At 33.0% G+C, this 27,958-nt stretch overlaps 1 protein-coding gene, 2 long non-coding RNA genes and 1 pseudogene across 3 annotated transcripts; all 4 read right to left on the reverse strand.

Annotated features, from left to right (window-relative positions):
- Nucleotides 1-255: 255 nt before the first annotated feature.
- On the reverse strand, nt 256-9,108 carry LOC107917221 (probable beta-1,3-galactosyltransferase 14; annotated as a pseudogene).
- Nucleotides 9,109-18,789: 9,681 nt separating this feature from the next.
- Nucleotides 18,790-21,848, reverse strand: LOC107916903 (probable beta-1,3-galactosyltransferase 14). Its single transcript, XM_016846274.2, has 7 exons — nt 21,380-21,848; nt 21,071-21,223; nt 20,896-20,978; nt 20,689-20,788; nt 19,934-20,047; nt 19,276-19,418; nt 18,790-19,004 (listed from the first exon to the last, which is right to left on the reverse strand). Exons 1-7 carry the CDS (start codon nt 21,736-21,738, stop codon nt 18,901-18,903), a joined length of 1,056 nt encoding a protein of 351 aa, XP_016701763.1. The 5' UTR covers nt 21,739-21,848; the 3' UTR covers nt 18,790-18,900.
- A 1,525-nt stretch (nt 21,849-23,373) lies between these two features.
- Nucleotides 23,374-24,346, reverse strand: LOC121204712 (uncharacterized). Its single transcript, XR_005899905.1, has 2 exons — nt 23,988-24,346; nt 23,374-23,606 (listed from the first exon to the last, which is right to left on the reverse strand). It is a non-coding gene; the product is annotated as an uncharacterized lncRNA (long non-coding RNA).
- A 1,260-nt stretch (nt 24,347-25,606) lies between these two features.
- On the reverse strand, nt 25,607-26,045 carry LOC107917123 (uncharacterized). The gene is made up of 2 exons (XR_001689709.2): nt 25,958-26,045; nt 25,607-25,883 (listed from the first exon to the last, which is right to left on the reverse strand). It is a non-coding gene; the product is annotated as an uncharacterized lncRNA (long non-coding RNA).
- Nucleotides 26,046-27,958: the final 1,913 nt, after the last annotated feature.

Here is a 27,958-nt window from a genome sequence, read left to right on the forward strand (position 1 = left end):
AGTATTGTTAGAGTTTAATTTCGATAATTTATTTCCAGTTTGGATTTAAACTCTGTTTTCAAAAATTCATGATAAATTCCTAAGCTAATCATTGGTATTTGGTTTCTAACCCTAATTTAAAAGGAAATGTAGATTGTAAGAATTTAGACATAAAACTAGAGCTTTTAAGGATGTTAAACCAAATATCATTTTGTTGCATTTCCCCTGTTTCTATTTACTATAAGCGATCAGCTTTGGGACAATGCACAAGGCAGAAAAACATAGATACATACATTGCAAAAACACAAATTTAACCAAATAGAAAGATTTAGGGACCAATATGATGTCAAAGAGCAAGGGGGGGGGGGTAATTTCAAGATCACAATTTGTAGCAGAGTACATTTTACGGTAGGCAATGGAACCTTGTGAATTTGGTTTTGGTTTGAACCGCTAAAAAACAATGGTAATGTAAAAAAATATATTGGAAAACTTATTGTTGGTAAAAATGGGAAAACAAAATTGGGTTGGGGTGATTGAAGGAGGGAGGTTAAGATGTGTAGCATGGCAACAGAGATCAACTTAGCAGAGCAAGCAATTCTCTAAAACACCTTTGTCAATATTAGAAAAATCTGTGTGAATTTAGGCCAAGGAAAGCTATTTATCATCCGATGGGAACGTTGAACCATTTGAGCACATTTCTTGCCGATGAAGTTCCAATGTCCTTGTCTCCGGATTACATAGTCCTGTGAAACAGGAGTAACGTTAGAACACAATGTATCTATAGCTTTCAAAACCATTGGACTATTGCACAACCGTTTTCAGCTTCAAAGATTCAGATATCCATATCACCGGCAATCTTTTATATCGGCAGATCCCATGGTGTTCTCCACCATATGAATGATGGAAACGTATAAAGAAAACTCGTGGGGCAAATATACCATTTATATTAAGCAAATCCTCAGGTATCATTTGCCGAACCTAACAAGCTCTGAAGTACTTTGGCAAGCTTGAAATGACTATTTGTATGCTTTAGTTGAGCACTAACCTGAACATTTGGGGATATCCAAGACAGCGATGAATGTAGTCGTACACTTTCGCTCACACAGTCTTCGGTTGTTCTCAAAGTTGACATTCATTGCAAGCATCTATGCAACGATTGTAACATCTTCGTTACTAAACATCCGAAAACTGCAATTCATACTAAACAGAAACGTAACAAATCAGAGATTTGAAAAGTAAGGGATGTGTCATTAGTAACGTCACCTCAACTACTGTTACGAAATGAGAAAAGACGTGTTGCAAAATAAACATTCGATTAAGCTTTCCAAATATTAAACTTTTCATTTAAGATAATCTACAATTTCCACTACAAGCAGCCCTCAATCTCTTCAATCACAACAGTGGAGGAGGGAAAGACAAAAGACTTGATCAGCATGCATAGTTTATTAGTTATAGTAGATGTATTTAGTGAACAAATTGATGGCCATGGCCGAACAAAAAAGAAATCAATCGTTTGAGTAATAATTTAGAATAAGCATGCAGAGTTCAAAAGAAGGGTTAAAATCAGCCAATGTTTGCAGGAAAAGCCTACACTGTCAGCCAGTGAAAACCCTGATCCCAATATGAGGAGGAGGGAACAAGAAACATAAGAAAAGAGAGAAATTGTTTAACAGACAGTTATGGGATTAGCTCTGAAATAAATATGAACACCACCTGTTGACTTGCAACAACATCAGCTGAAAGAGCAAAAAAAGGACCATAGGCATGAAGGAAGAACTCCGAGCCTAGTAGATAGGATAGTGGCTCATACTTGTAAGAATTTAGTCAATTCCAATCATTCTACAACATATGAATATCTGCAATAAATAAATCCTACCTTTTTGGTGTGATATACTCTAACACTAAATCTTGTCTAAAATGATTCAAAACAGAAAACCATGATATTCTTATCTTTTTAAATATCTTAAATCACATCCTCATCATCCTAAGAGTACACGTACAAGTAAAACACGGTAGAAAAATATAAATGGGAAAGGCACATTGCAACGTTCCATGCTAATGGTCCATTTCCATCAAAGGAGGGCACATAGAACAACATACATATAAGCGGGAAATGTACATTTATATACAATGTAGCCTTGCATGTGTACATACATTTCAAGGTATAAGGCAACATAGATCTTTAAATATGAAATTCATCTTTTGTCAAGGTAATTCAAGATCAATGATATCTTAATAGGTCATCTGTAAATGAAAGTTTCTGTTGTGCGGAAACGTGTGAAAGAGAAAAAATATTGTACTGAAAAATTACACTAAGTTCAATTCCCAGGAAAGAGAGGTAGATCACGAAGATCACTTAAATACCAAGTTTTTCCTAGCTAGAATATCCCTCTATCGTAATTTAATAGTACAATAAATCACTACAATCACATTCACAAAATATGTAAAATAAATAATAAAGAACACCAGAATTTTAACGAGGTTCAGCAAATTTTGCCTACGTCCTCGGGCACTACCAAATATATTTCACTCCAAAAATTACAAGTGAAATTTACAAATAGAGAGAGAGAATAATGCCTTAAGTAGAGAATGACAATTATGGGATGAAGAAAGTGAGAAATGGTTAGGCCTATTTATAGTTGAGGTTCAAGGATCAACTTGCAATGTCCCTATATAATTAGGGACCAAAATTGCAATTATCCCATGCCAACTTTTAACCCAACTTGCCAACCAATATTACTTTCTACTTTCGGTGCCCACCCATTTTGACTTTTCAAACAAATGGGTGGGTTCCAATAATCTCCACCTTGAAGATTTGATTAGGATAATCTTATCTTCACACAATTCTTTCTGCCTTTGACAACAATACTTGATAGTGCCTTCTTCAACTGTTAAACTTGCAGGATATTAATCAAGTTCAAACAATGTTCGAACTTGGTTGCTGTTACCACCTTGGTCATCATATCTGCGGGATTATCTGCAGTCTTGATCTTCTGAAGACAAATTTTCCCCTCTTCAATAATTTCCCGCACAAAATGGAATCGTACGTCGATATGCTTTGTACGTGCATGATAGACTTGATTCTTTGCTAAATGAATAGCACTTTGACTATCATAATACACGTTAATATGCTCCTGAACCAACGCCAAGGTTTTAGCCATACCTTGTAACCAAATAGCCTCCTTTACAGCCTCTGTTACAGCCATGTACTCGGCTTCTGTGGTTGACAACGCAACTGTAGACTGTAGTGTAGACTTCCAACTTATTGGTCCTCCAGCAAGTGTAAACACATAACCGGTGGTTGATCTTCGCTTGTCCAAATCACCGGCATAGTCAGAATCAACGTACCCAATAACACCTTTACCAAGTGTATTATCCTGCTTGAACAGTAATCCAACATCCACGGTCTTCTGAATATACCGTAGAATCCATTTCACAGCTTGCCAATGTCCTTTTCCACGATTATGCATATACCTGCTCACTATACTAACTGCCTGTAAATGTCGGGTCTTGTACACACTATTGCATACATCAAGCTACCCACTGCATTAGAATACGGAACTTGCAACATGTATTCTCATTCCGTATTCGTCGAAGGAGATAGTTGTGCAGAAAGCTTGAAATGAGAAGCCAACGAGGTACTTACAGGTTTTGTCTGCTCGTTCATGCCAAACTGCTGTAGTACCTTTTTCAAATACTGCTTCTGAGATAAGCTAACTCTATCATGAGCTCTATCTCTCCATATTTCCATGCCGAGAATCTTTTTAGCTTCTCCTAGATCTTTCATCTCAAACTCGAGATTGAGTTGAGTCTTCAATCTTTCAATCTCAACTTTGCTCTTAGATGCTATTAGCATATCATCAACATATAAGAGCAAGTATATGAAAGTTCCTTCTTGTAGTTTCTGAAAATACACGCAATGATCAAATTTACTTCTTGTGTACCTTTGCCCTTTCATGAACTGATCAAATCGCTTGTACCACTGCCTCGGAGATTGCTTCAATCCATAAAGTGACTTTGTCAGTTTGCAAACCCAATTTTCTTTTCCAGCAACCTTGAATCCATCTGGCTGAGTCATATAGATTTCCTCTTCCAAATCACCTTGTAAAAACGCGGTCTTCACATCAAGTTGAACTAGTTCAAGATCATATTGCGTAACCAATGCTAGCAAAATCCGAATAAACGAATGCTTCACAACTGGAGAAAACACTTCATTGTAGTCTATTCCTTCTTTCTGAGCGTAACCCTTTGCTACCAATCTAGCCTTGTATCGAATTTCATTTTTACCAGGAAATCCTTCCTTCTTTGCATATACCCATTTACATCCAATTGCCTTCTTTCCCTTGGGCAGTGTCACCAACTCCTAGGTCCTATTTTTATGAAGAGACTGCATTTCTTCATTCATTGCTTGCTTCCACTTTACACCATCAGGGTTACTTATTGCTTCTGTGTAAGTAGAAGGAACATCATCATCTGCAATTGGAAGTGCATAGGCCACTATATCATCAAAGCGAGCAGGCTTACAAATCTCTCTTCTTGGCCTCCTATATGCAATTGAATCTTGTTGCTGTAGAGGTTCTTCGGTAGGAACCTCTTCATCATTTGTCCCTTCAATATTAGCTAGATCATCCTTAACCTTTTCAAGCTCCACCTGTTGCAAAGTACTACTGGTTTTGTCATCCCTTTGTGAATCATTGTACTTTAACATGGTTGATTCATCAAAAGTCACATCTCTACTGAAAACAATCTTCCTTGTATTAGGACACCAGAGACGGTATCCTTTTACTCCATCAGTTATACCCAAGAATAATACTTTCTTTGCTCTTGGGTCTAACTTAGATTCTTTTACATGATAATATGCAGTGGAACCAAATACATGCAAAGAATCATAATCAGTAGCAGATTTACCAGTCCACATCTCCATAGGAGTTTTTCCATTTATTGCAGCTGATGGCAAACGGTTAATTAGATAGCACGCATATGTAACTGCCTCAGCCCAAAATTCCTTGCCCAATCCAGCATTGGACAACATACATCGAACTTTCTCCAGTATAGTTCGATTCATGCGTTCTGCCACCCCATTCTGCTGTGGTGTATCCTGAACAGTGAAGTGTCGCACAATGCCCTCATCTTGGCATACTTGTAGAAATGGATCGTTTTTGTACTCAGTACCATTATCTGATCGAAGTCGTTTGACCTTTCGACCAGTCTGAGTCTCCACCATCTTCTTCCATTTTAGAAATGCATCCAAAACTTCACTTTTCTTTTCATTAGATACACCCATACTTTTCTTGAATAATCATCAACAAAAGTAACAAAATAGTGCATACCTCCCAAAGAAGCTACTTTGGTAGGTCCCCACACATCATTGTGAACGTAGTCCAAAATTCCTTTCGTATTGTGAATTGCTGTACCAAATTTTACCCTCTTCTGTTTGCCTAGAACACAATGTTCACAGAATTCCATTTTGCAAGAATTTACACCATTCAACAAGCCTTGCTTCGCCAATGTCTGCAAAGCTTTTTCACCAGCATGTCCCAATCGCATATGCCATAATTTGGTAGCCTCTGAATCTACATCTTTTGTAGAAACTGTTGATGTTGATCCAATAACTGTACTTCCATTTAAAAAGTACAAGTTATTTCTTCTTGTGCCTTTCATCACCGTTAGTTGCCCAGCTACTACTTTTAGTAATCCATCTCTCAAAGTTATTGTGAGCCCTTTAGATTCTAGGGCCCCTAATGAGATGAGATTTTTCTTCAGGCTAGGTACGTAGCGAACATCTGTCAAGACTTGGATTGAGTCGTCGTGATTATTCAATTGGACTGTACCCACTCCCATTGTCTTACAAGCACTATCATTGCCCATAAGAACAATTCCACCTTCTAGCTCTTTAAGACTAGAAAATCAGTCCTTATTAGGACACATATGGTAAGTACATCCTGAATCCAAAATCCACTCATCCGTTTGACATGCCATTGCCATGCCAACCAAGCTAAAGTCTGACTCCTCATCATGCTCCGCTACACATGCATTAGAAATAGCCTTGCCCTTTTGTAACTTAGGACAATTCTTTTTCCAATGCCCTTTTTCACGGCAAAAAGCACATTCATCTTTGGCGGGTCTCCCTTTGGACTTTTCCCTTCACCAGATTTGCTGCTGTGTGAACGACCTCTTACTGTTAAGACTTCTGCAGTTGTATCTCTGTGATCTCTTTTATCTTTCTTTCGAGTCTCAGATCTATACAACGCACTACAGACTGCATCAAATGTGATCGTGTCCTTCCCATGAAGCAATGTGGTGGTAAGATGATCATATTCATCAGGAAGGGAATTCAACAACAATAATGCATTGTCTTCATCTTCAAATTTCTCATCCAAATTTAGCAAGTCTGCTAAAATTTTATTGAATGAGTTCACATGGTCATTCATCGACATACCGGGCGCATATGCGAATCGATAAAGTTTCTTTTTCATATAAAGCCTATTTTCAAGACTTTTCGTTAGAAACTTTTCTTCCAGTGTATCCCATAACTTCTTCGCTGATGTCTCCCTCATGACAGAGTACTTCTGTTCTTTGGCCAAACATAGGCGGATTGTACCACACGCCTGTCTATTGATCTTGGCCCACTCCTTGTCATCCATCTTGTCAGGTTTTTCTTCAAGGGCTATATCTAGCTCTTGCTGACATAAGACATCCAGGATCTCACATTGCCACATACCAAAATTATTGGTACCGTCAAATTTCTCTACTTCAAATTTTGCATTTGTCACAGTAGTCCTTGCTGATGACGATGCTGCTGCCATTTTTCTCCTCAATCCCAACTACTGTATACGTGAACAGTACCGTATACGTGAATAGTGCTGTATACGTAAATAGTACTGTATACGTAAATAGTGTCGTATACGTGAATAGTACCGTAAATGGTCGTATTCCCCAAGTACGAATCTGGCTCTGGTACCAATTGTTGTGCGGAAGCGTGTGAAAGAGAAAAAATATTGTACTGAAAAATTACACTAAGTTCAATTCCCAGGAAAGAGAGGTAGATCACGAAGATCACTTAAATACCAAGTCTTTCCTAGCCAGAATATCCCTCTATCGTAATTTAATAGCACAATAAATCACTACAATCACATTCACAAAATATGCAAAATAAATAATAAAGAACACCAGAATTTTAACGAGGTTCAGCAAATTTTGCCTACGTCCTCGGGCACTACCAAATATATTTCACTCCAAAAATTACAAGTGAAATTTACAAATAGAGAGAGAGAATAATGCCTTAAGTAGAGAATGGCAATTATGGGATGAAGAAAGTGAGAAATGGTTAGGCCTATTTATAGTTGAGGTTCAAGGATCAACTTGCAATGTCCCTATACAATTAGGGACTAAAATTGCAATTATCCCATGCCAACTTTTAACCCAACTTGCCAACCAATATTACTTTCTACTTTCGGTGCCCACCCATTTTGACTTTTCAAACAAATGGGTGGGTTCCAATAGTTTCTTTGCCTCTCTTGTAGTAAGGATCTCTTGTGATTAAAACCAAATTCGTGGAAAGAAATGTAACTGATATAGCCTGAAATTTTAGAAGCTTATTGATAGTGAGAACAAATTTATAGCCCAATTAACTGTCGTGCTTTTCAATTTCTTTAGGATTTGTACAGTCGTTTCATACTATCATTGCCTTTACACACACAAAAAAAAAAATCTACCCAAGTTTGCTAAATCCCATCAACTAACGAGAAACACTTATCCCATAGGTTAAGAACACACACACACACACATATATATATATATGAATACTAACCATTTCAGCTTAGGATCAGTAAATACCGGACCCTTTTTCATGCAGCCAAGGTTTGCCTGAGAGTGAGAACGTTCTTTAGCTAATAGAAGTGATAGTCGATCTGAAAATCTACAATTGATTTTTTTTCTTCTCTAAATGAAAAATGTTGAAACATTAAGCTCAATTGAGCAGTCTATGAATCTCATTCCTCCTTTAATTTCTTATAGTAATCTTTCTAAAATTGAGGAATTGAGGACAATGAAAATTTTGATATCCCTTCTTTGAAACATGATATCGATTCATTTAAAGATTATTTTCATGTGTTCTATTTTGATAAGTTGAGTATGCTTTTTTTTTATTTTAACAATAAATGTTATTGCATATTATTTAGGATAGTATTTGGTACACTGATAGTATATATACTTTTTATTTCACAAATAATCTTAAAAAATTGTCACGGGTCTTTGTTTTTAATATTTTACTATAAGACACAAGTCAACCCGTGACTCTACTTGTAGAGTTTAAGAACTCTATTTATATTTGACCATTAAGGTTTTATCTTGATTGCGTCCCTAAGAGTATCAAGTATTTGCCCTATCTATCATTTTTTGAAAAGTTAAAATATTTTTTACATTTGAAATTTAGTCTTTTTATATTTATTTAGAATAATTTAGTCCATTTACTTTTTGGATTTAAAAATACAACTTTAATTGTTAATACGATGAAGTTTTTTTTTAAATTCAGATTTATTACAATATTAATATTTTTCTCACAGGATTATGAAGTGAGCCGTATTACTTTTATTTTAAAATGCTACACTAGTGGGATAAACAAAAAAATTTCAATCATGTTAACAATTAAACCAAAATTGAAAAATAGAAAAATAAAATTTAAAAGTAAAAATAGAAATATTAAATTATAAATATATAAAGAGTACATCTATTTGAACCATATTTTAATTTCTTTCAACTAAAAATGGCCGGTTTTGGAAACAAATGTGTAGGGTGAGCTTTTCGGTTTGACATAGAATTAAGTGATTTGTGTATTACAAAACATTTTATGTTGGATTATTGGGACTAAATTGAAACCAAAGATTCGGTTCTAAAAGAGGAGAAAACCAAACAATTAGTATATGCAAATGCAATGCCTAAAATGAACGTGCAATTCACCAACAAATACTTGTAGCAATTGGTCAAAATGGGCGGCTCGTTTAAGCTACATCGTAATTTTTTTCTTTTCTATTTTTTCTTACTCGAGCTTTGCGTAGGTCGAGTTATAGTTGAGCCAACCCGTATGTTCCTCTCTGATTTCCTGTCGAGATTGGCCGAATTAATTGCCATTAGGGAGGCTCTCTCTTGGTTGAAGAATCAAGGTATTGTAATCATATTATCATTGCGTTCAATTCTTCTCATTTTGTTATTCTGAATTTGGTATTGTTCTTCAAGATTATATGTTATAGAGATTTTCTTTTTAGTTGGATTAGACGAACTGCTAGCAAGGCGACTCACGAGCTTGCTAGGGTGGCTTTGTTACATGCTTATCATCAAGATTGGGAAGTCCCTTCCACGTTTCTTTTATCTGTTTTTGTTGCAGATATCACTTCTTCTCTTAATGTTAATACAGGGTTTAGAGATAGATGTACGAAGTAAATCTATTGGCTTGGGTACTAGTTATCACTTAATATTATTGCTTGTTTGTTTTTCTTTTATTAATGAAAAGCCATCTTTTGGTTAATTTTTTTTGTTATTAAATATTAATCAACTCAATCCAATTTCATAACAATCTTATCCCATGCTTCAAATCAAGTTGGAATCAAATCGAAAAAAAGTACATATTAAATTTTGAATAAATTAAAAATATTTATACATTAAATATTAAAAGAAAAGGATTTATTTGGCCCTTCAACTTTACAAAAAAGAAGAAGTAATTTTTCACATATTTAGCCCTTAAACTTGCGTTGTTTGTCAAATCACTTTAAAATGAATGGAAAAAATAATGTTTGTTAATTTTGCTGATGGAGAATTACCACGTGAATGTCACATCAACAATTAATCAACTTTTTAAAAATTAAAAATATACAAATTATTCAAAAAAATTAAAAACTATAAAAATATAATTTTTTAACTTTTTTAATTTTAAAAAAACTAATTAATTGCTAATATGGCATACACGTGAACTAGTGTCACGTGTTGTAGACTAAAGCCATGAATAATGCATACAGAGTATCCCATGAAATCAATTGATTAAATGGGGCTCATTTGACCAACTTGAACTAACTCGATTTGTGGAGCATATAGAGAAACCCATATACTTCAAGTCTTGGTGGTCCAATGGACCACTCTAGTAAAACTAAAGTTATCATGATGAATATTGTAAGTCATAAATGATGATATTGTATAGAGTTTAAATTTCTTAAGACTCTCATATTGTAGATAGGCTTTAATCTTGACTGTCGATGTAATTTAAACTATACTGTTGGTTTGGGGAGCTCAACTATAAATATCGGTCTTCTCTCTCAATTGTAATCATCCATTGTATCTCATTTAGAGTTATTAAATATACTTTGAGAGCATTTACTTAAATACCTGGTGTGTTGAGTTTTCTTATGGCTTTTCTTTCGTTTTTTGCTTCTTTGTTTGAGAGTTTGTTTCCGCTTTATTTCGGAGCCTTAGAGAATTTTCTTTGTGAATTTTCATTTTTAAGAGTTAGGTTGACTTAAGTGGATTTGAGAAAAGAAATTGCCTAAGGCCGCATAGTTTACAATATTAAAGTTTTAGCCTCGTGACATTAGCACATAGATGGCACATCAACAAAGTTAATAAATGTAAACTTTTCCATCCATTTTGGGGTATTTTTACAAGTAATGCAAGTTTAAGGTTTAAAAGAGGCAAAAATCTAAATGAAAGTATAACACTCCTAACTCGTATTCGTCGCCGAAATAGGGTTACAGAGCATTACCATAAAATCGTAACATAAAAACATACATTACCAAACATTGATATAAACATGCCATAATCCATTCATAAACATGCATATTGTCCCTCAATTGAGCCCTCGAGGCCTTAGAAACATTTTAGAAATGATTTGGGGCTAAATAAAAAACATTTAGAACATTGAGGAAAAAAGTTAGAAACTTTACACTGCAGGGGTTACACGGCCGTGTGCCTCACACGGCTGAGACACACACCCGTGTCTCAGGCCGTGTAACAATAAAAATAGGGACACACGGCCGTGTCCTAGCCCGTGTAACTCTCCGAGTTGGGTCACACGGCCAAGCCACATGCCCGTGTGCTAGGCCGTGTAACTGTCTAACTTGAAACCTTTCAAAACTACAGGGGACACACGGCCGTGTGGACATAAAATTGGCCAAAATCAAGCCATTTCCATCACCCATTTCAAACATGTACCTATAAGCAATATACACATATAATAAAGAGACCAAAACATACCAAAACATGCATAATAAGACCAATTTAATAGGCCATTAACTAATCCAACCAATATGCCATATAGGCACCTCAATCACAATTAATCAAATTTACCTAAACTTATGCATAATTGGCCATATCTCATCCGTACACATCTAGCTCAATTCCATATCAAAAATTGACCATATACCATGTCAATATAACTTAACATTTGAACTATTACACACATGCATCAAATTCACATAAGTAACACAAACCAACCATTTCCAAAATGGTACCAAGTAACCAACATATATATATACATACCAAAATCAACACTTAACATTCAACTCAAACTTTAAACATAAGTCCCCTATACATGCCATTATAACCTTGGTCAAAACATCAAAATCTACCAATATACTCACTGGATAGTGTGATAGGCCTCCGACGAGCTTCCAAACCAATCAAGCTTCTGATAATCTGAAAACCATAGGAAAGAAAACTAATTAAGCATATAATGCTTAGTAAGTTTGTAAATCATGAATATAGCTTACCATTTCAGTGCATAACCTTATAATCTAAACATGATTTAATCCAACATAAGTTTGGCACAAGCCTAAGCATTATCAACAACATATGTTAGTGCTTTAACACATAACTCAATAGATTCATCACATGGTAAGATAGATTACATGAACATAGTGCCATTGAATTTATACTTTCCATCAACATAGATACGCATACTTTTATCAGTATCATTTCATACCTTTCCATCAGTTCACAACATAGTCGATTGGAAAACTTATAGTTCCTTCCCTTTACGTGCCTATTGAACCACTTAAAATGATATCGGATATGCGTGAAAGCTTACACAAAGTGTGCTAAACATATGGTCGAAACCATTCCTTTTCTTTTTCATTTACATCGTTGCTCACTCGAGCCATAAAATAGGTCTGATCACACAAGCTGACGGTCAGAATGTAAGCTACATATGCCGCTTACACAAGCTGACGAGCATCCGCAACAAATGCAGGACCTCAACCATCTGTAGGACATTCAAGACCAGCACTCGAAACATGGTAACCCTAATGACATGTCAATTGTATCCTATATATTCATAAGGTACAAACGGGGCTCGATAATCATCGAAATTTCGTTGGATTTCCATCATTCATTTACGTGATAAATAGCACCACAACATATATATATCAAATTAACCTTAAAACGTTATTTCAACATACAAACTTACCTCAATTACAAAGACATAAGAACGAGATCAACTAATCCTAGGCTTTAGCTTTTCCTCGATCTAGATCCGTACATAGGGGTGTACAAATTTCGGGTAAAAATGAATTAATTCGGTTAACTGACCGAATTTGGTTAATCGGTCGGTTAACCGAATTAATTCGATTAGGGGTCGATTAATAATTTTTTGAAATTTTGGTTAAAGGTTAATTCGGTTCGAAATCGGTCGGTTAACAGAATTAATCGAACTTAATAAATAATATTATAATATATAAATATTTGGTTGGGGTCGGTCGATTCATTTAATTGTTTGGAAGTATAAATTAATCGGTCGGTTAATTCAGTTAATTTTTTATATGGTTTATATTTATTTTAACCAAAAATAAAAAAACATATAAATTTCGGTTAATTCGGTTAACCGACAGAATTAATCAAAAAAGTTTGGTTCGGTTAATTTTTTTTAAAAAAATTTCGGTTCGGTTAACAGTTAAAGATTTAAAAGGGTCAGTTAATTCGGTTAATGGTAGTTCGGGTCGGTTAACCGATTGAACACCCTATACGTATAGGGTTTATCTTGATTTAAATAAGAAAATTCAATCCATTTAATATTCATACTATTCAATTCAGCCCAAAATTCATACTTTTTCAAAATTACATTTTTTTGCCTCTAATATTTTAACTTTTTTACAATTTAGTCCTTAAGCTCGTAAATTGGTATTTATACATTTTCATCCACATTTCATGTTAGCCGAATTACCTAGGGACTTATATCAACCGAGAAAAACCATCATTTCAAAATTTTACCATGATATTTTACTACTTTTACAAATAAGTCCCTAAATGATAATTTCATCAAAAATCACTTTACAAAACTTTTTTATTTAACAACAATGACTCATAATATTTCATTAAACTTTAAGAATCATGCAAAAATGTTCATGGAAAAACCCTAATACTTTAACAATTTTACAAATTAGTCCCTGGGCTAGATGGATTAAACTACAACAACTTCGAGAACATAGAAATCATTAAAAACGGGATGAAATTTCACTTACATACAAGCTTAACAAGTGAACGAAGCTTTCAAACCCTAACCATTGCTTCTCCAATATCAATTTCGGTGGAAGATGGCTATTAGAAAGATGACAGTTTTGTTTTTATTATTTTAACTTTAACTTATTAATTGAATTACTTAATAAACCTTATCTTTTAACGTAAAAATCATCTATTTTATGTCCATAAATGTCCACTAATAATAATAATGGTCTAGTTACCATATAAATCCATAAAAAAATTTAATTTCATAGCTAATAGATACCTTTAACTAATAGAATTCTACTTTTTTACCTTTTACGATTTAGTCCTTTTCACTTAATTAAGCATGTAAACGTCAAAATTTCTTAACGAAATTGTTATACGAACTTACTAATATTCCATAGACACTAAAATAATAATAAAATAAATATTTAATAGCTAAATTTGTAGTTCCAAAACTACTATTCAGATTTCACTAAAAACGGGCAGTTATAGAAAGGCTAAAATAACTTTTTTTTTGTAAAGTTGAAGGGTCAAAAAAGTTATTATGCCATATTAAAAATATAAGTATATTCGATTGGTATGGTGTTGAATTATTTATATGCTTTTTGTGTAAATAAAAAATAATTATATTATTGAATATAATACACAATTTAGCACGATCAGTAGAGTTTAAACAAGGTAGAGTGTTGTGACTTGTGAAGCTTGCAATGGTGTTCTCCAAATAGATAAATGGATAGCTATGAAATATGCTCCATTTCCATGAGTGGAGATCAAACTCGCGACCACATGGTTAAAGGATGAGATAAATAACCACCATACCATACCTTATGGTATAATAAGCGAGCACCACTGCATGTTAATTTTCATGCTCCATTTCCAACCCATTTCAAGTCTTATGAAAGTTCAATCGTCACATATTGATTTCAAAATTGGGAGAGGGCCTACTTTGCATATCATTTGATGGCATGCATGTCGTTCGGGTCTGTTGTGGTGGCTTCTCATTGGATCTTGGGCTTTAGGCCTAAAGCCCATTTCTGTTATGTCTAGTTTTCTTATAAATGGAAATTATCTATTGAAAAGAAAGGACAAATCTCAAAATCATACACAAAATTTGATTCAATGTGCAATTCGATATATGAACTTTGATTTGTTGTAATGGTCGATGATGGAAACGTTGGTCAAAGGGCTTTATTGATGCAATTTAAGAGTTTGAGAACTTAATTGAGTGCATTTTTCACGGAGGGGGCTTAATTGATTTTTTTGTAAAAGTTTAGGGGCTTTTATACCCCTTTAGCCTTAAATTTTTAATTTTCTAGTGATGATGTGGCACATATCAGAGTTCTACATCATCAAAGTACAAAATTTTCAAGTTCAGGGACCAAAATGAACCTAGTTATTATGTTCAAATGTCAAGGTGGACAAAAAAAGTATTGGTACCAAAATAAATCCAGTTGCCAAATTTAGGGACTAAAAATTATATTATCCCATTTTTGAAAGAGTTTGGATCGATTTTGAATGGCACTATGACACGTGTCCTATTTTAATATATTATATTGAAACAAATGTGTAGAGTGTGCTTTTAATTTTTGTTAGGGTTGACCGTTTCTAATGATTCTTGAATCTTAAAACATTTTGATGTCTGAATTTTTGGACTGGAAACAAAACGAAAGTTGAAATTAATATATTCGACAGTAAATAGCTGCTTCTAAAAGTTGAAATTAATATATCGAAAGCATGAGGATTGAAATTGACAAAACTCTAAATTGATAAAATTTAAGAGTAAATATTTACGATTTTAATGATTGGATTGAGATTTTTAAATTAGAAAAAAATGAGAATTAAATTTTTAACAAATAAATTTTGAATTTTTTTAAAATACAAACATTAACAACATATTTTAATTTTTTTCTTACTTCTTTTACAATTTTACTCAAACTCAACATATGAATCTACTTTACTAATAAAATATAAAAAAATATATATGAATATAAATTAAAATTTAAATATTTCTCAATTTTAAATTTTATGTGTTAAAAATATTAATCATATAAAATATTATAGAAATATATATAGTTATATGTTGGCATAGTTGGAGTATACTGAAAAGTGGGAGGGTTTGGGTAAAAATATAGGCCTAAAAAATAGGCATGGGAAAAAAAATAAGGTCCAAAAAATGGTCCGGCCTCGAGTAAGGCTTTTTTGCCCAAACCAGACCTAACTCGAATATGCAAAAAAAACCTGATGTTTTTTCTTTACTGTTTTCTTGCTGTTTTCTATTTCACTATTTTGCTACCATGTTATTATTATGTTGTTACTATTTTGTTGTTATTATCTGGATACTATACAATTCTTATTTTATTGTTAATTTTATTAATATTTTAGAGGTATTTGCTTGTAAAGTTGTATATATCTTAGTGTTTTTTAAGTATATATATATTTAATTTATTTTTATTTTGTTGGAAAATATTTATTTTAATTTTTAATATTTTTAATGTATTACATATATAAAAATAATAATATAAAAAAATTAATACAAGTGAATCGGGTTAGATAAAATTTTAGACTTATATTTTTAATCGAACTAAAATTAAACCTAAAAAACGGGTCTAAAATTTAAATAAGGCAGATAATACTGTTGACGCAAGTAAGACATGAAAGAATAATTTGTTACATTAGAGTAACCTTTTCGTATAATAGTCATACTTAACTCTTAAATATTTTATAACTTAAAAAGTAAATAATTCAAAATGGGTCCAATTTTGAAAAAACGAAACAAAAGAACTTTTTAATAAAAAGAATTATTTACTTTTTGAATTTAATGTAAAAGCATTAATTTGGGGATACTCCACACGTTTCAAATCAGGCCACTTGAACGAGTCGGTACCGTGGTCTTCACGCTTCTAATAAATTAGGTTTATAAATAAGGGTCGTCATCCTTCCCTCCTATTCAAAAGTGCAGAGTTCTAAGTTCATTTCTAGCTGCTTATAATCTTCTTTGCTGGGTTTTGCTGAGTTCTAAGTCATAATCTTCTTTGCTGAGTTTTGCTGAGTTCTAAGTCATAATCTTCTTTGCTGAGGTTTGTTGAGTTCTGAGTTCATTTCTAGCTACTCATAAAATCTTCTTTACTGAGTTTTGCTGAGTTCTAAGCCATTATCTTCTTTGCTGAGTTCTGCTGAGTTCCAAGTTCATTTCTAGCTATTCATAATCTTCTTTGCTGAGTTCTAAGTTCATTTCTAGCTACTCATAATCTACTTTCAACTATGCCTTCTTTTGAGAAATACCTGACCGAGGTTGCTGTTAATAAGCACTTAGCGATTCCGAGCGAATTCCTGCAGCATCTGCCCGATTCCGAAGGGGGACGAACAATAACCTTTCCGGTGCACGATGTTTCCGGTAAGGTTTGGAAGAACTTTGGATATTATATTAGGAAAGGGGGTGGTTATCCTAAGCCAGTGTTTCAAAAAGATTGGCATAAATATGTTCGAGATAAACGTCTCAGGCCTGGTGATAAAATCATCTTTCGAGTTGAACGAAATGGTGATAATGGTGCACCCATATATACAATTGCAGCTCAAAAGAAGATTGAACTTCTTGGCTCCACCATTTGGTCCTCAGAGTTTTAGTCATTTTATATTTAAATTAATTTCGATTAAGTTCTTGTTGTTGTTGTGAATTATGATTATCTATTTTAATCCTTTAGTGTTGTATTTTTTTTCAAATTTCATACACTTCTATTGTAACTTTCATTTGGTATCGTTTGAGTTTATGCATAGTAATTATGTTTTTTTTTATATCTAAATATATGTATTTATTCATCGTTTGTTTATCTCTTCTATAAACTTTTCAATCAATATTTCAATACAATTATCAAATATTTAATGGTTTTCATTTGTAGTAAAAAAAATGTAAGGATAATTTTTTTTCTTACCCACTCTCAGTAAATAATTTTTCCTCACAAGTAAACCATTTAATTAGTTTTAATGATTAAAATATAATTTAAGGTGGGTCAAATTTCTAATCTTATTTTAACTCCACAACAGATAGGATAATAATCCTTAATAATTTTCCCAAAAATTTGATGATAAAATAACTCCAAAGCTAATAATTCGTATTGCGTTTTTAATCCTAATTTGAAAGTAAAAATAAATTGTATGGATTTAGATATATAACTCATTATTTCCCTCTGTTTCTAAGGCACCTTGTCAAGATTAGAAAAATATATTCACAAATTAAATGGAAAATTTGCAAATATATGCATAAAGAGTAAATAATTTTCAAGCTTTATAGAAATTTAAACAGTATTGGGTCTGTTTTACTCATCTAATTACAATTTTTTTTATTTAGTCATTAATGTCCTCTGTTAAACCACTGCTTATGGACTCGAAATTGGGTAATCTATCCATGACCAAGATGAAGCTTGGGTGAAACTAAGTTGAGGTCTGAACCGATTGACGTTGAAGAATCAACGAATGAGTTGTGGTTAGGGGTGAAATGCCATTCGAACCCAGAGCTAGCTAGTTCTCCCCAAAATGCGTTGAGGAGCACTAGTTGACTGAATATCTAAGGGTAAAGCACTGTTTCGGTGTGGGCCATGAGAGAGGTACCAAATCGAGGCAAACTCTAAATACTAGATATGTCGATCTTAAAATAATAGGGGTTAGGGTAAAATTATGATTACAAGTATAATAACAAATTTAGCTCTTTAATAATTACAAGTTCTATCGGTTATGATTTTTAATCCTAGATGTTGAATTTAGTTTTGGTAAAATTTCACGTACTCTTAATGTAATTTTCATTAGTATGTTGGAGTTTAATTTCGATAATTTATTGCCAGTTTGGATTTAAACTCTGTTTCCAAAAATTCATGATAAAAAATTCCTAAGCTAATCATTAGTATTTGGTTTCTAACCCTAATTTAAAAGGAAATGTAGATTGTAAGAATTTAGACATATAACTCGAGCTTTTAAGGATGTTAAACCAAATATCATTTTGCTGCATTTCCCCTGTTTCTATGTACTGTAAATTATCAGCTTTGGGACAATGCACAAGGCAGAAAAACATAGATACATACACTGCAAAAACACAAATTTAACCAAATAGAAAATTTTAGGGACCAATATTTGATGTCAAAGAGAAAGAAGGGGGGGTAATTTCAAGATCACAATTTGTAGCAGAGTACATTTTACAGTAGGCAATGGAACCTTGTGAATTTGGTTTTGGTTTGAACCGGTGAAAAAGAAAGGTAATGTAAAAAAAATATTGGAAACCTTACATTGTTGGTAAAAATGTTACCAAAGAACTTTGTGGAAAAAAAAATTGGGTTGGGGTGATCGAAGGAGGGAAGTTAAGATGTGTAGCATGGCAGCAGAGATCAACTTAGCAGAGCAAGCAAAATTCTTTAAAACACCTTTGTCAATATTAGAAAAATCTGTGTGAATTTAGGCCAAGGAAAGCGATTTATCATCCAATGGCAACGTCGAACCATTTGAGCACATTTCTTGCCGATGAAGTTCCAATATCCTTGTCTCCGGATTACATAGTCCTGTGAAACAGGAGTAACGTTAGAACACAATGTATCTATAGCTTTCAAAACCATTGGTCTATTGCACAACCATTTTCAGCTTCAAAGATTCAGATATCCATATCACCGGCAATCTTGTATATCCGCAGATCCCATGGTGTTCTCCACCATATGAATGATGGAAACGTACAAAGAAAACTCGTAGGGCATATATACCATTTATATTAAGCAAATCCTCAGGTATCATATGCCGAACCTAACAAGCTCTGAAGTACTTTAGTTGAACACTAACCTGAACATTTGGGGATGTCCAAGACAGCAATGAATGTAGGCGTACACTTTCGCTCACACAGTCTTCGGTTATTCTCAAAGTTGACATTCATTGCAAGCATCCATGCACCGATTGTAACATCTTCGTTACTAAACATCCGAAAACTGCAATTCATACAAAACAGAAACAATCGTAACAAATCAGAGATTTGAAAAGTAAGGGATGCATCATTAGTAACGTCACCTCAAGTAATGTTACAAAATGAGAAAAGACGTGTTGCAAAATATACATTCGATTAAGCTTTCCAAATATTAAACTTTCTTTTAAGCAAATCTACAATTTCCACTACAAGGAAACCTCAACCTCCTCAATCACAACAATGGAGAAGGGAAAGACAAAAGACTTGATCAGCATGCATAATTTTTTAGTTATAGTAGATGTATTTAGTGAACAAAGTTGACAAAAAAGAAATCAATCATTTGAGTAATAATTTAGACTAAGCATGCAGAGTTCGAAAGAAGGGTTAAAAACAACCAATATTTGCAGGAAAAGCCTACACTATCAGGTAGTGAAAACCCTGATCCCAATATGAGGAGGAGGGAACAAGAAACATAAGAACAGAGAGAAATTGTTTAACAGACAATTATGGGATTAGCTTTGAAATAAATATGAGCACCACCTGTTGTTTCTCAGAGCAACCAAACTTGCAACAACATCAGCTGAAAGAGCATATAAAGGACCGTAGGCATGAAGGAAGTACTCTGAGCCTAGTAGATAGGATAGTGGCTCATACCTGTATGAATTTAGTCAATTCTAATCATTCTACAATATATGAATATCTGCAATAAATAAATCCTACCTTTTTGGTGTCATATACTCTAACACTAAATCTTGTCTAAAATGATCTAAAACAGAAAACCATGATGTACTTATCTTTTTAAATATCTTAAATCACATCCTCATCATCCTAAAAGTACACGTACAAGTAAAACACAGTAGAGAAATATGAACGGGAAAGGCACATTGCAACATTCCATGCTACAGGTCCATTTCCATCAAAGCAGAGCACATAGACAGAACAAGATACATATAAACGGGAAATGTACATTTATATACAATGTAGCCTTGCATGTGTACATACATATCTAGGTATAGAGCAACATAGATCTTTAAATATGAAATTCATCTTTTGTCAAGATAATTCAAGATCAAGGAATAGGTCATCTGTAAATGAAAGTTTCTTTGCCTCCCTTGTAGTAAGGATCTCTTGTGATTAAAACCAAATTCGTGGAAAGAAATGTAATTGATGTAGCCTGAAATTGTAGAAGCTCATTGATAGTGAGAACAAATTTATAGCCCAATTAACACAGTTGAAATATGTAGATATCTAAACCAGAGGTCAAAGAATATATATATATAAATATGAATACTAACCATTTCAACTTAGGATCAGTAAATACCGGACCCTTTTTCATGCATCCGAGGTAAGTCTGAGAGTGAGAACGTTCTTTAGCTAATAGAAGTGATAGTCGATCTGAAAATCGATAATAAACCATTGTCAACTAACCACGTAAAGTCATTGTATGAAGGTAAAGAATACCACCCAACACTTGCATAAAAGAGTTAAACTAATCAAGTCACCTGGCCTCAAATATATATCATCATCAGCTTTGACATAAAAATCAGAATCATAGAGTGCATAGGCAGCTTTAAAGAATGCTAACCTGAAGTAGACATTCTAAAGTAAGGGACCTTCTTTCAATTCAATAACATGACTAATTCGATAACCCATATATTTGGAACTAAAGAAACTAACGTTTTGTAAGGGAGTTTACTGTATTCCTCCTCAAAATCTAACAAAAGGAAATCATCATATTTTGCTACTTCTCTCCCCAGCTGTGCCATCTTTGATCTATCATTTGTTCTACCAATTACAAACCTAAAAGCTAATCCTGTTGCTTCTTCTAACCTGAAAAAATAATTATTTGAATTTAAAATATTAGGTGAATTCAAACATGATTGTTTCTGTATTTGATTAAATATATACCATTTTCCAAGTAAAAGAAAAAAAAAGTGCCTAGAACAGAGCTTAATATATTAACAAATTTTAGGAAAAAATATATACCGTTGAAGGCCCTGATGATCGGAAGGCATCCAAGTCTTCCTCAAGGACCGTCTTCGACCGACTGAACGGAACCCGGTTTGGATCCCAACGAAGCCCATAACTTTATGCCTCTTGGTCCCATTGACATCAACATCTCCATCGGAAGTAGCAGTTATATTGACATTCCCTGGTTTGTCCAAAAGAACCCGAACGGATCTCAGGTCGGAGAGACATTGGTGACCGCAGTCAGTGGAGGAAAGGAAAACGTAGAGGGAGAAGAGGAAAGAGAGGGTGGAGAAGACGAAGAGGGCTGTTGATCTGGTGAGGCGCGTGGCCGGCGGTGGATGGCGGGAGTGGAAGAATTTGGGAGATGATGGCATAACTGTAAATTAGATTAGATTTGCCGTTTTTGTTCGTTATATTGGATCTCTTGTTTATGGGCTTTTCGGGTTTCAAGACAAAGACCGCTTTTTACTTACAAGGGAGTTATGCCAAATCCAGAAGAAATTGTTTATTTATAAAAAGAAAAAGGAAAAAAGAAACGGTTAATCACAAGATCTACATGGGAAATTTAGAATATGTTAAATAATTTTTTTTTAAAATGATTAATTTAAATTTCAATATCAGATTTTTTTAAAATTTATAAACAAAAATTAATATTATAAAAATAACTAAAATATGAAATGACATAAAAATCATCATACTAAAATATATGAATCTATATAAAATGAATTATCAATATCATGGGCACAGCCAGAACAATTTTTTAGGGAGCTGAATGAAATTTTAATTTTTTATAGTCTATATCTTTATAATTTTTAAAGAATTAATTGACTTTTTATAATTTTAAAGAGGGCTAAAGTGTAATTTTATCTTCATAAATTTAGGAAGGTCTAAATAATAATTTTCTATTTTAGGGGGACTGGAGCCCTGCCAGCCCCCTAGATTCGCCTATGATCAATATTCAAAATTTTATTATTATATTATGACAATGTCAAAAATATAATCTTAACATAACATAAATATATTGCGAAAATTATTAAAGCAAGTAAAAATTTATAGGGCTTGATCAAATTAGTCCTTATACTATTGAAAAGAATAAAATAAGGGCACGTTTGGTTCGCTGTATTGGATTAGAGGTGTATTGGATTAGAGGTGTAATGGATTAGAGGTGTATTGGAATAGAGGTGTAATAGCAAATCAACTGTTTGGTTGAATGTAATGGAATAGAGGCGTAATAGTAATCTTGTGTTTGGTTGAATGGAATAGAGGTGTAATAGCATAATGGAAAAAACTAAAATGACTAGAATACCCTTAGCATAAATTTGTTTTGGTAAATGATTATTGTTATTGTTATTTAAATTTTAATAAGATTATTAATATCAATAATAAATAATTTAATCATATTTAAACATAATTATTATTAAATATATTATAATTAAAATATATAATTTAATAAAATTCTTAATAATCAATATTCTTATATGAATTTACTAAAATCATAATATATAATACTATAAAATATAATTTAAAATAATTATTATTAAATATAATTTAACAAAAATATATAATTTAATAAAATTCTTAGTATTAAATATTCTTATGATTGTATCAACATAATGAATTAGGGTTTTTCTTCATATTCCCAATTATGTATTCCATTTCCGACTGTAAAGCACCTTTCAACTCATCTCATCAGTGATTTTCTGTCCATTGACAAATTAGGATTCTATTGTTCGTGCATCAACAATTTCGAATTCTAAAATTTAGAACGTAAATTTTATTTTCTCAATTTCATTTTTGTTTCTAGATTTGACTTGAAGCAATTTTGGTCTTCAATGTTGTTTTCTTCGTTCATTTTAACTTCTTTTTTTTGTTATATTTTCTGTAGAAAGATGGATTTTTTATGATTAAACTTTTAGACATGTTTATTTTCAATTTTTTCCACGAGCATTTAGATAAGAAAAATATTAAAACTATTCAAAAGTTACTTGTTTGCTTCAAAACGAATTATATAAGGACTAAATTGCTCATTTTTATATTAGAGGACCCAATTTGCTCTTGAATTTCTAATAGTTTAACCAACAAAAGTCTTACATGACCTAACAAAAAACCTCTCCAACTAAATTGCACCCATAACTTGTTTAGCAAGGTTCATTATATTGTGATACAAGAAAACTGATCTGAGGCAGTACATGAACTGTCCTCTTTCTCCTCCAGCGTTTGGCACAACTCATCTGCTTCTTCCCTGCATTAGTAAACTGATCACTTAATTTGCTTATATAAAATTCAACATGCAAATACTATACACATTCTCTTAGACATGCTAAAGAGTAAAGACTTCAAAACATGGGGCATATACCATATACACACTTCTAGACATGTTCATTAGTGGTTTAACACTACTTTCTTTGTTTTTGAACTTTTTGCAGTTCTTTATGGGACACATACTTTCTTTGTCAATGAGAAAGTTATTTAGAACGAACAGAATCGCGATCACAATAAACAAATTTAGATATAATTTTTAAGAATAAAGAACTGGAATCAGAAAACCGTAGAGACAGAGGACAAGGGGTTTGAATGCAAAGGGGTTTTGCCAATCACCACCAAGCCCTCAATGGCTTAGTACCTCAATGTGCCGAACGCTCGATGTTTCTGCAATGCTGGCCAACTGCATGGTGCTTGATTGCAAAATACGGTTAAAGATGTCGGGCACTTACATAAATATACGACATTTAGTAAAAATATCAGTGTTTACCGAACAAAAGAAGAAAGGGCCCTTAAATATAAATGAGTTGCTTATACTTTTTGTTTGCCATCTCTTGACTTTCTCTGTATTAATGAAGGGCTTTTCCCATCTGAAAACATAACATCTCCGAGGTCCTCCAAATACCCTCTAAGCTCGGATGTAGGAATTGTAGAGGAAGAGTTTTGCCTGAAACATATTAAATCTTGACCACCGATAGCCATGCCGACTATTATGTGTGTTCCATATGTCTATATGAACCTACCAAAACACAAATTATTAGATATATACTGCATATTATACTACAACTATTGACAACAACCATAGCAGTAGCAATTTTATAACTTTACGATGGACTAGAGTAACTTATCCTTGTCTCAAAATTTTCCAATTAGGCAATAGAAGCACAATTATGTAACAGTTTATATGCCGAAAGTTCAATCTAATGATAAATAAACAGAATCCTACTTCTTTGAGAAAAAATGTTTAGAAATTAGCTAAAATTGCATAAGAAAGTTGAAAACACATATTGCAGCTCCTTCATCATCCCACATATAATTAGTTACACTATATTTTTACAGCATATGGCCACATGATCGACCCAACCAGTTGAGAACCACTTTAATTCAGCATAACAATAATATATTTTCTTTAACATAGGCAAGCGTTTATAAAGTAGGGTCACCAGTACTATTTCTTCATTCATTCAAAAAGCATCCGCATAATCCATATGATTCTTAATGCCAAAAATGTGCAAACAATATGTGGAAAAGTTACCTAGACAAGGCTGCTGGATCCCAATGAGGTGGAACAGACTTCTTAACTCTGTCGTTTAGAACAAGTGGAAATGCTGTAAGGTGTAAATAGTATAACGAAATAAAGTAACCATCGAAAGCGAGACTTTTGGTGTCTGTAGCATCATGAAGCCAATTTCCACTCAAATCGAAGATACTGTTAAGATACCCTGAATGAACTTTTCCTTGTATAGAAGACTTCTGATTAAGTAACTCAGACATCTGTAAAAGAAATAAGATTTTGGAACAAATGTAAGGTACAACATCATTAAAACACCAAATTGAACAAACTGCATAATTCTATATACTTTTCTAGCCTTTTCTTTTTTCGGATTTCTTCATCGTTAAGGTTACAGAAGTTTTCAGCATGATAGACAGTAGCTATCTGATTAATATCAGCCATTATTAACAATTAGTTAACCTCAAGCTAGTTGTTATTTTTATTTGAGAATTCATGAACAAACATTCATGCTTGCAGGAAGGAAGGATAGGCGAAAATTTTACAGGCCAGTGGAGACCAAACATTCATGAACAAGCAAGATGCAAAATCAACTGCCTGGGAGTTCAACATCGTGGTTCATAATATCTTGTTACTTGTAAATAACTTTTGTGGATCATTTCCATCATTGATTACATTAGACATTGTAATATAGAGAGATAGCCAATTCAGAGAAAAATTGATGCTAATATGATATGTGGATGGTTAAATACTTGGAAGCATTGAACTATCTAAGTTAGCATTGCACTTAAGGTGATTACAAGATGGTCAAAGTTTTGGAAGATTTGCCTCACATGTGAGATTACTACACACAATCACAAACACATTTTGCTCAGATCCTACTTAATATACAGCAATTGTCTAAATTACTGCCATTTCCATAGGCTAGTGAGTGTAAACCACAGCAACCAAAATTTACATTTCACATTATGCTTCACCATCCAAGAATCGTCAATGGGTACCAAAAGGTGAAATAGGGAGAACACTCTATGCAAAGCATTAATGCAGTCAAGTTGAGCTTTCATGAAATAAAATAATATCAGTTTCTAGGTCGGGCTAACCATAAGGAGCTAAGTGCCCGGAGCCGAGAAGTGTAATCACTAAAAACTAGAAGGGCTCGGGCTGCTTGGCGTGTGGTCAAAATTCAATTTTTTTCAGAGAATAGAATGAAATGTAAAATGTTAGCAAATAAAAAACCTTTCTTGTATAAGGATGCCAGGCAATGGAGAAGCACCGACACAGATCTTCCCCTCTCGTACTGGTGTCAACGGAATACGAACTGTCAAGACACCGTTGTCCGAAAATGGACACGGATGACTGGCGATCGGCGAGCGGATGAAGAAGAAGAAGCAGTCTGCTGATGAGTGATGATGAAGAAGCAGTTGTGGTGGCCAAAAGGAAGGAAAAAGTTATGGAATCAGAAGAAATCAGAAGAAGCAGTTAGAAGGGTAAAACAGGGTAGAAGAAATCGGGAGAACTTAATACGCAGCAAAACTGAGCTTTCCTTCCGGAATAGAAATCGGTGGATTTTGAGGATTAGATCTGTAATGTATTAGACCCGTAATAGTAATACACTGAACCAAACAAAGGATTAAAGGGGGATTAAGTGGGGCCCACCGATTAGGGGTGTAATGGCTATACCAATACACCCAACCAAACATGCTGTAAGATCAAATTTCATTGGAGTTAGATATTTTTATTTAAAAAATATCATTTACTATTTACCCGAGTTATTATTTTTAAAGACTTTATGGTATTGTCAATGAAACTGAAAACAATAAATTTCAAGACAATTTTTATATAGCAAATGTTAGTTTTGTTGCTGTCGAAACCATTTTTTTGAAAACTAGAATTGACTTTGATTTTGAAAATGAAAACGAAAAATGAGAGTCGCCACCGATCTTTATCAGGTGTGATCAGACCACCTTTGTTTTAATAAAACGTTTTGATTTACTAAAACAGTGTTTTTGGTCTACGAAACTTGAGAGAACGAGTTTGGAGTCGGTTACGTGCGAGGAAGGATTAGCACCCTCGTCACGCCCAAAATTGGTACCGAATTGATTAGTTAGTATCTTAATGTCGAAAGTTGAAAATCGGGAACGGATTTAAAATACGATCCTTTTTTATTAACGTCAATTTTAAAAAATGCTTGAATTAGCCCAAAACGTACTAAAGATTTTCTCGTCTCGAGATATCGGAGTATCACATCCCGTAAGTTAGGACACAATACCATGAACTCCCGAGCGCAAGTTTGTATTTAATTTTAATTGAAATTTCATGTATTTTAAAACTCAAATGGATATTTGGCTATTTAGAATCAACGAGAGAACCAATACCCTGTAAGTTAGGGTACAATTCCTCGATGTTCCAAAACGTGAAACATTGCCTTATTTTGAAATTTTCATTTTTGAATAATAGTGAATACGATATTTAAACGACATGCGTTATTTGTTTAGAGTAAAAATAGAACGATCCATATTGGATAAAAAGTTGTAGCTTAATTCACAATGCGATTTGAATGAGATAACTAAAAAACGATGTGGAACATGAGGTAATAACATACAAATGCTATGAATGACAATAATATGAAATTACAAGTAAATGGGTCATAGTATATACAAGGACAACAATCATGCAACATTTATCATTTAAATAAGAACACTAATAAATAAAGGCCGATAAATCAAATAATATATATATCAATTTAAAACCTATAGAGCAACTTAAAATAAATGAAATGCAAAAACAAATTTAAAATGATAATAAATGAATTTAAAATAAATAATGTGAAAAAGGAATTTAATACATAAAACAATTTAAAAATAGATTACGTTTTTTTAAAATAGGCAATATAAGCGAAAGTTTGAAATAGATGATATATGAGAAGAAAGTTTAAAACAAATAATATGTAAAATAATTTTAAGATAAATAATATAAATGAGTTTAAAGTAAATATTATGTAAAAAGAAATTTAAAATAAGTAATATACAAAACATTTTTTAAAAAAATAAATGGTATATAAAAAATAGATAATACATATAAAAATTTGAAATTGATAATAT

Source organism: Gossypium hirsutum, chromosome A01 (genome assembly GCF_007990345.1).
Source record: "Gossypium hirsutum isolate 1008001.06 chromosome A01, Gossypium_hirsutum_v2.1, whole genome shotgun sequence".
Lineage (NCBI taxonomy): Eukaryota > Viridiplantae > Streptophyta > Magnoliopsida > Malvales > Malvaceae > Gossypium > Gossypium hirsutum.

What these genes read in the sequence shown, in the direction of transcription:
- LOC107916903 (XM_016846274.2), bottom strand. Translation starts at nt 21,738, where the DNA reads ATGCCATCATCTCCCAAATTCTTCCACTCCCGCCATCCACCGCCGGCC. An exon ending in AGTAAACTCCCTTACAAAAC is followed by an intron (nt 20,979 to 21,070) that starts GTTAGTTTCTTT and finishes TGTCTACTTCAG; the next exon opens with GTTAGCATTCTTTAAAGCTG. An exon ending in TGATATATATTTGAGGCCAG is followed by an intron (nt 20,789 to 20,895) that starts GTGACTTGATTA and finishes ATCGATTTTCAG; the next exon opens with ATCGACTATCACTTCTATTA.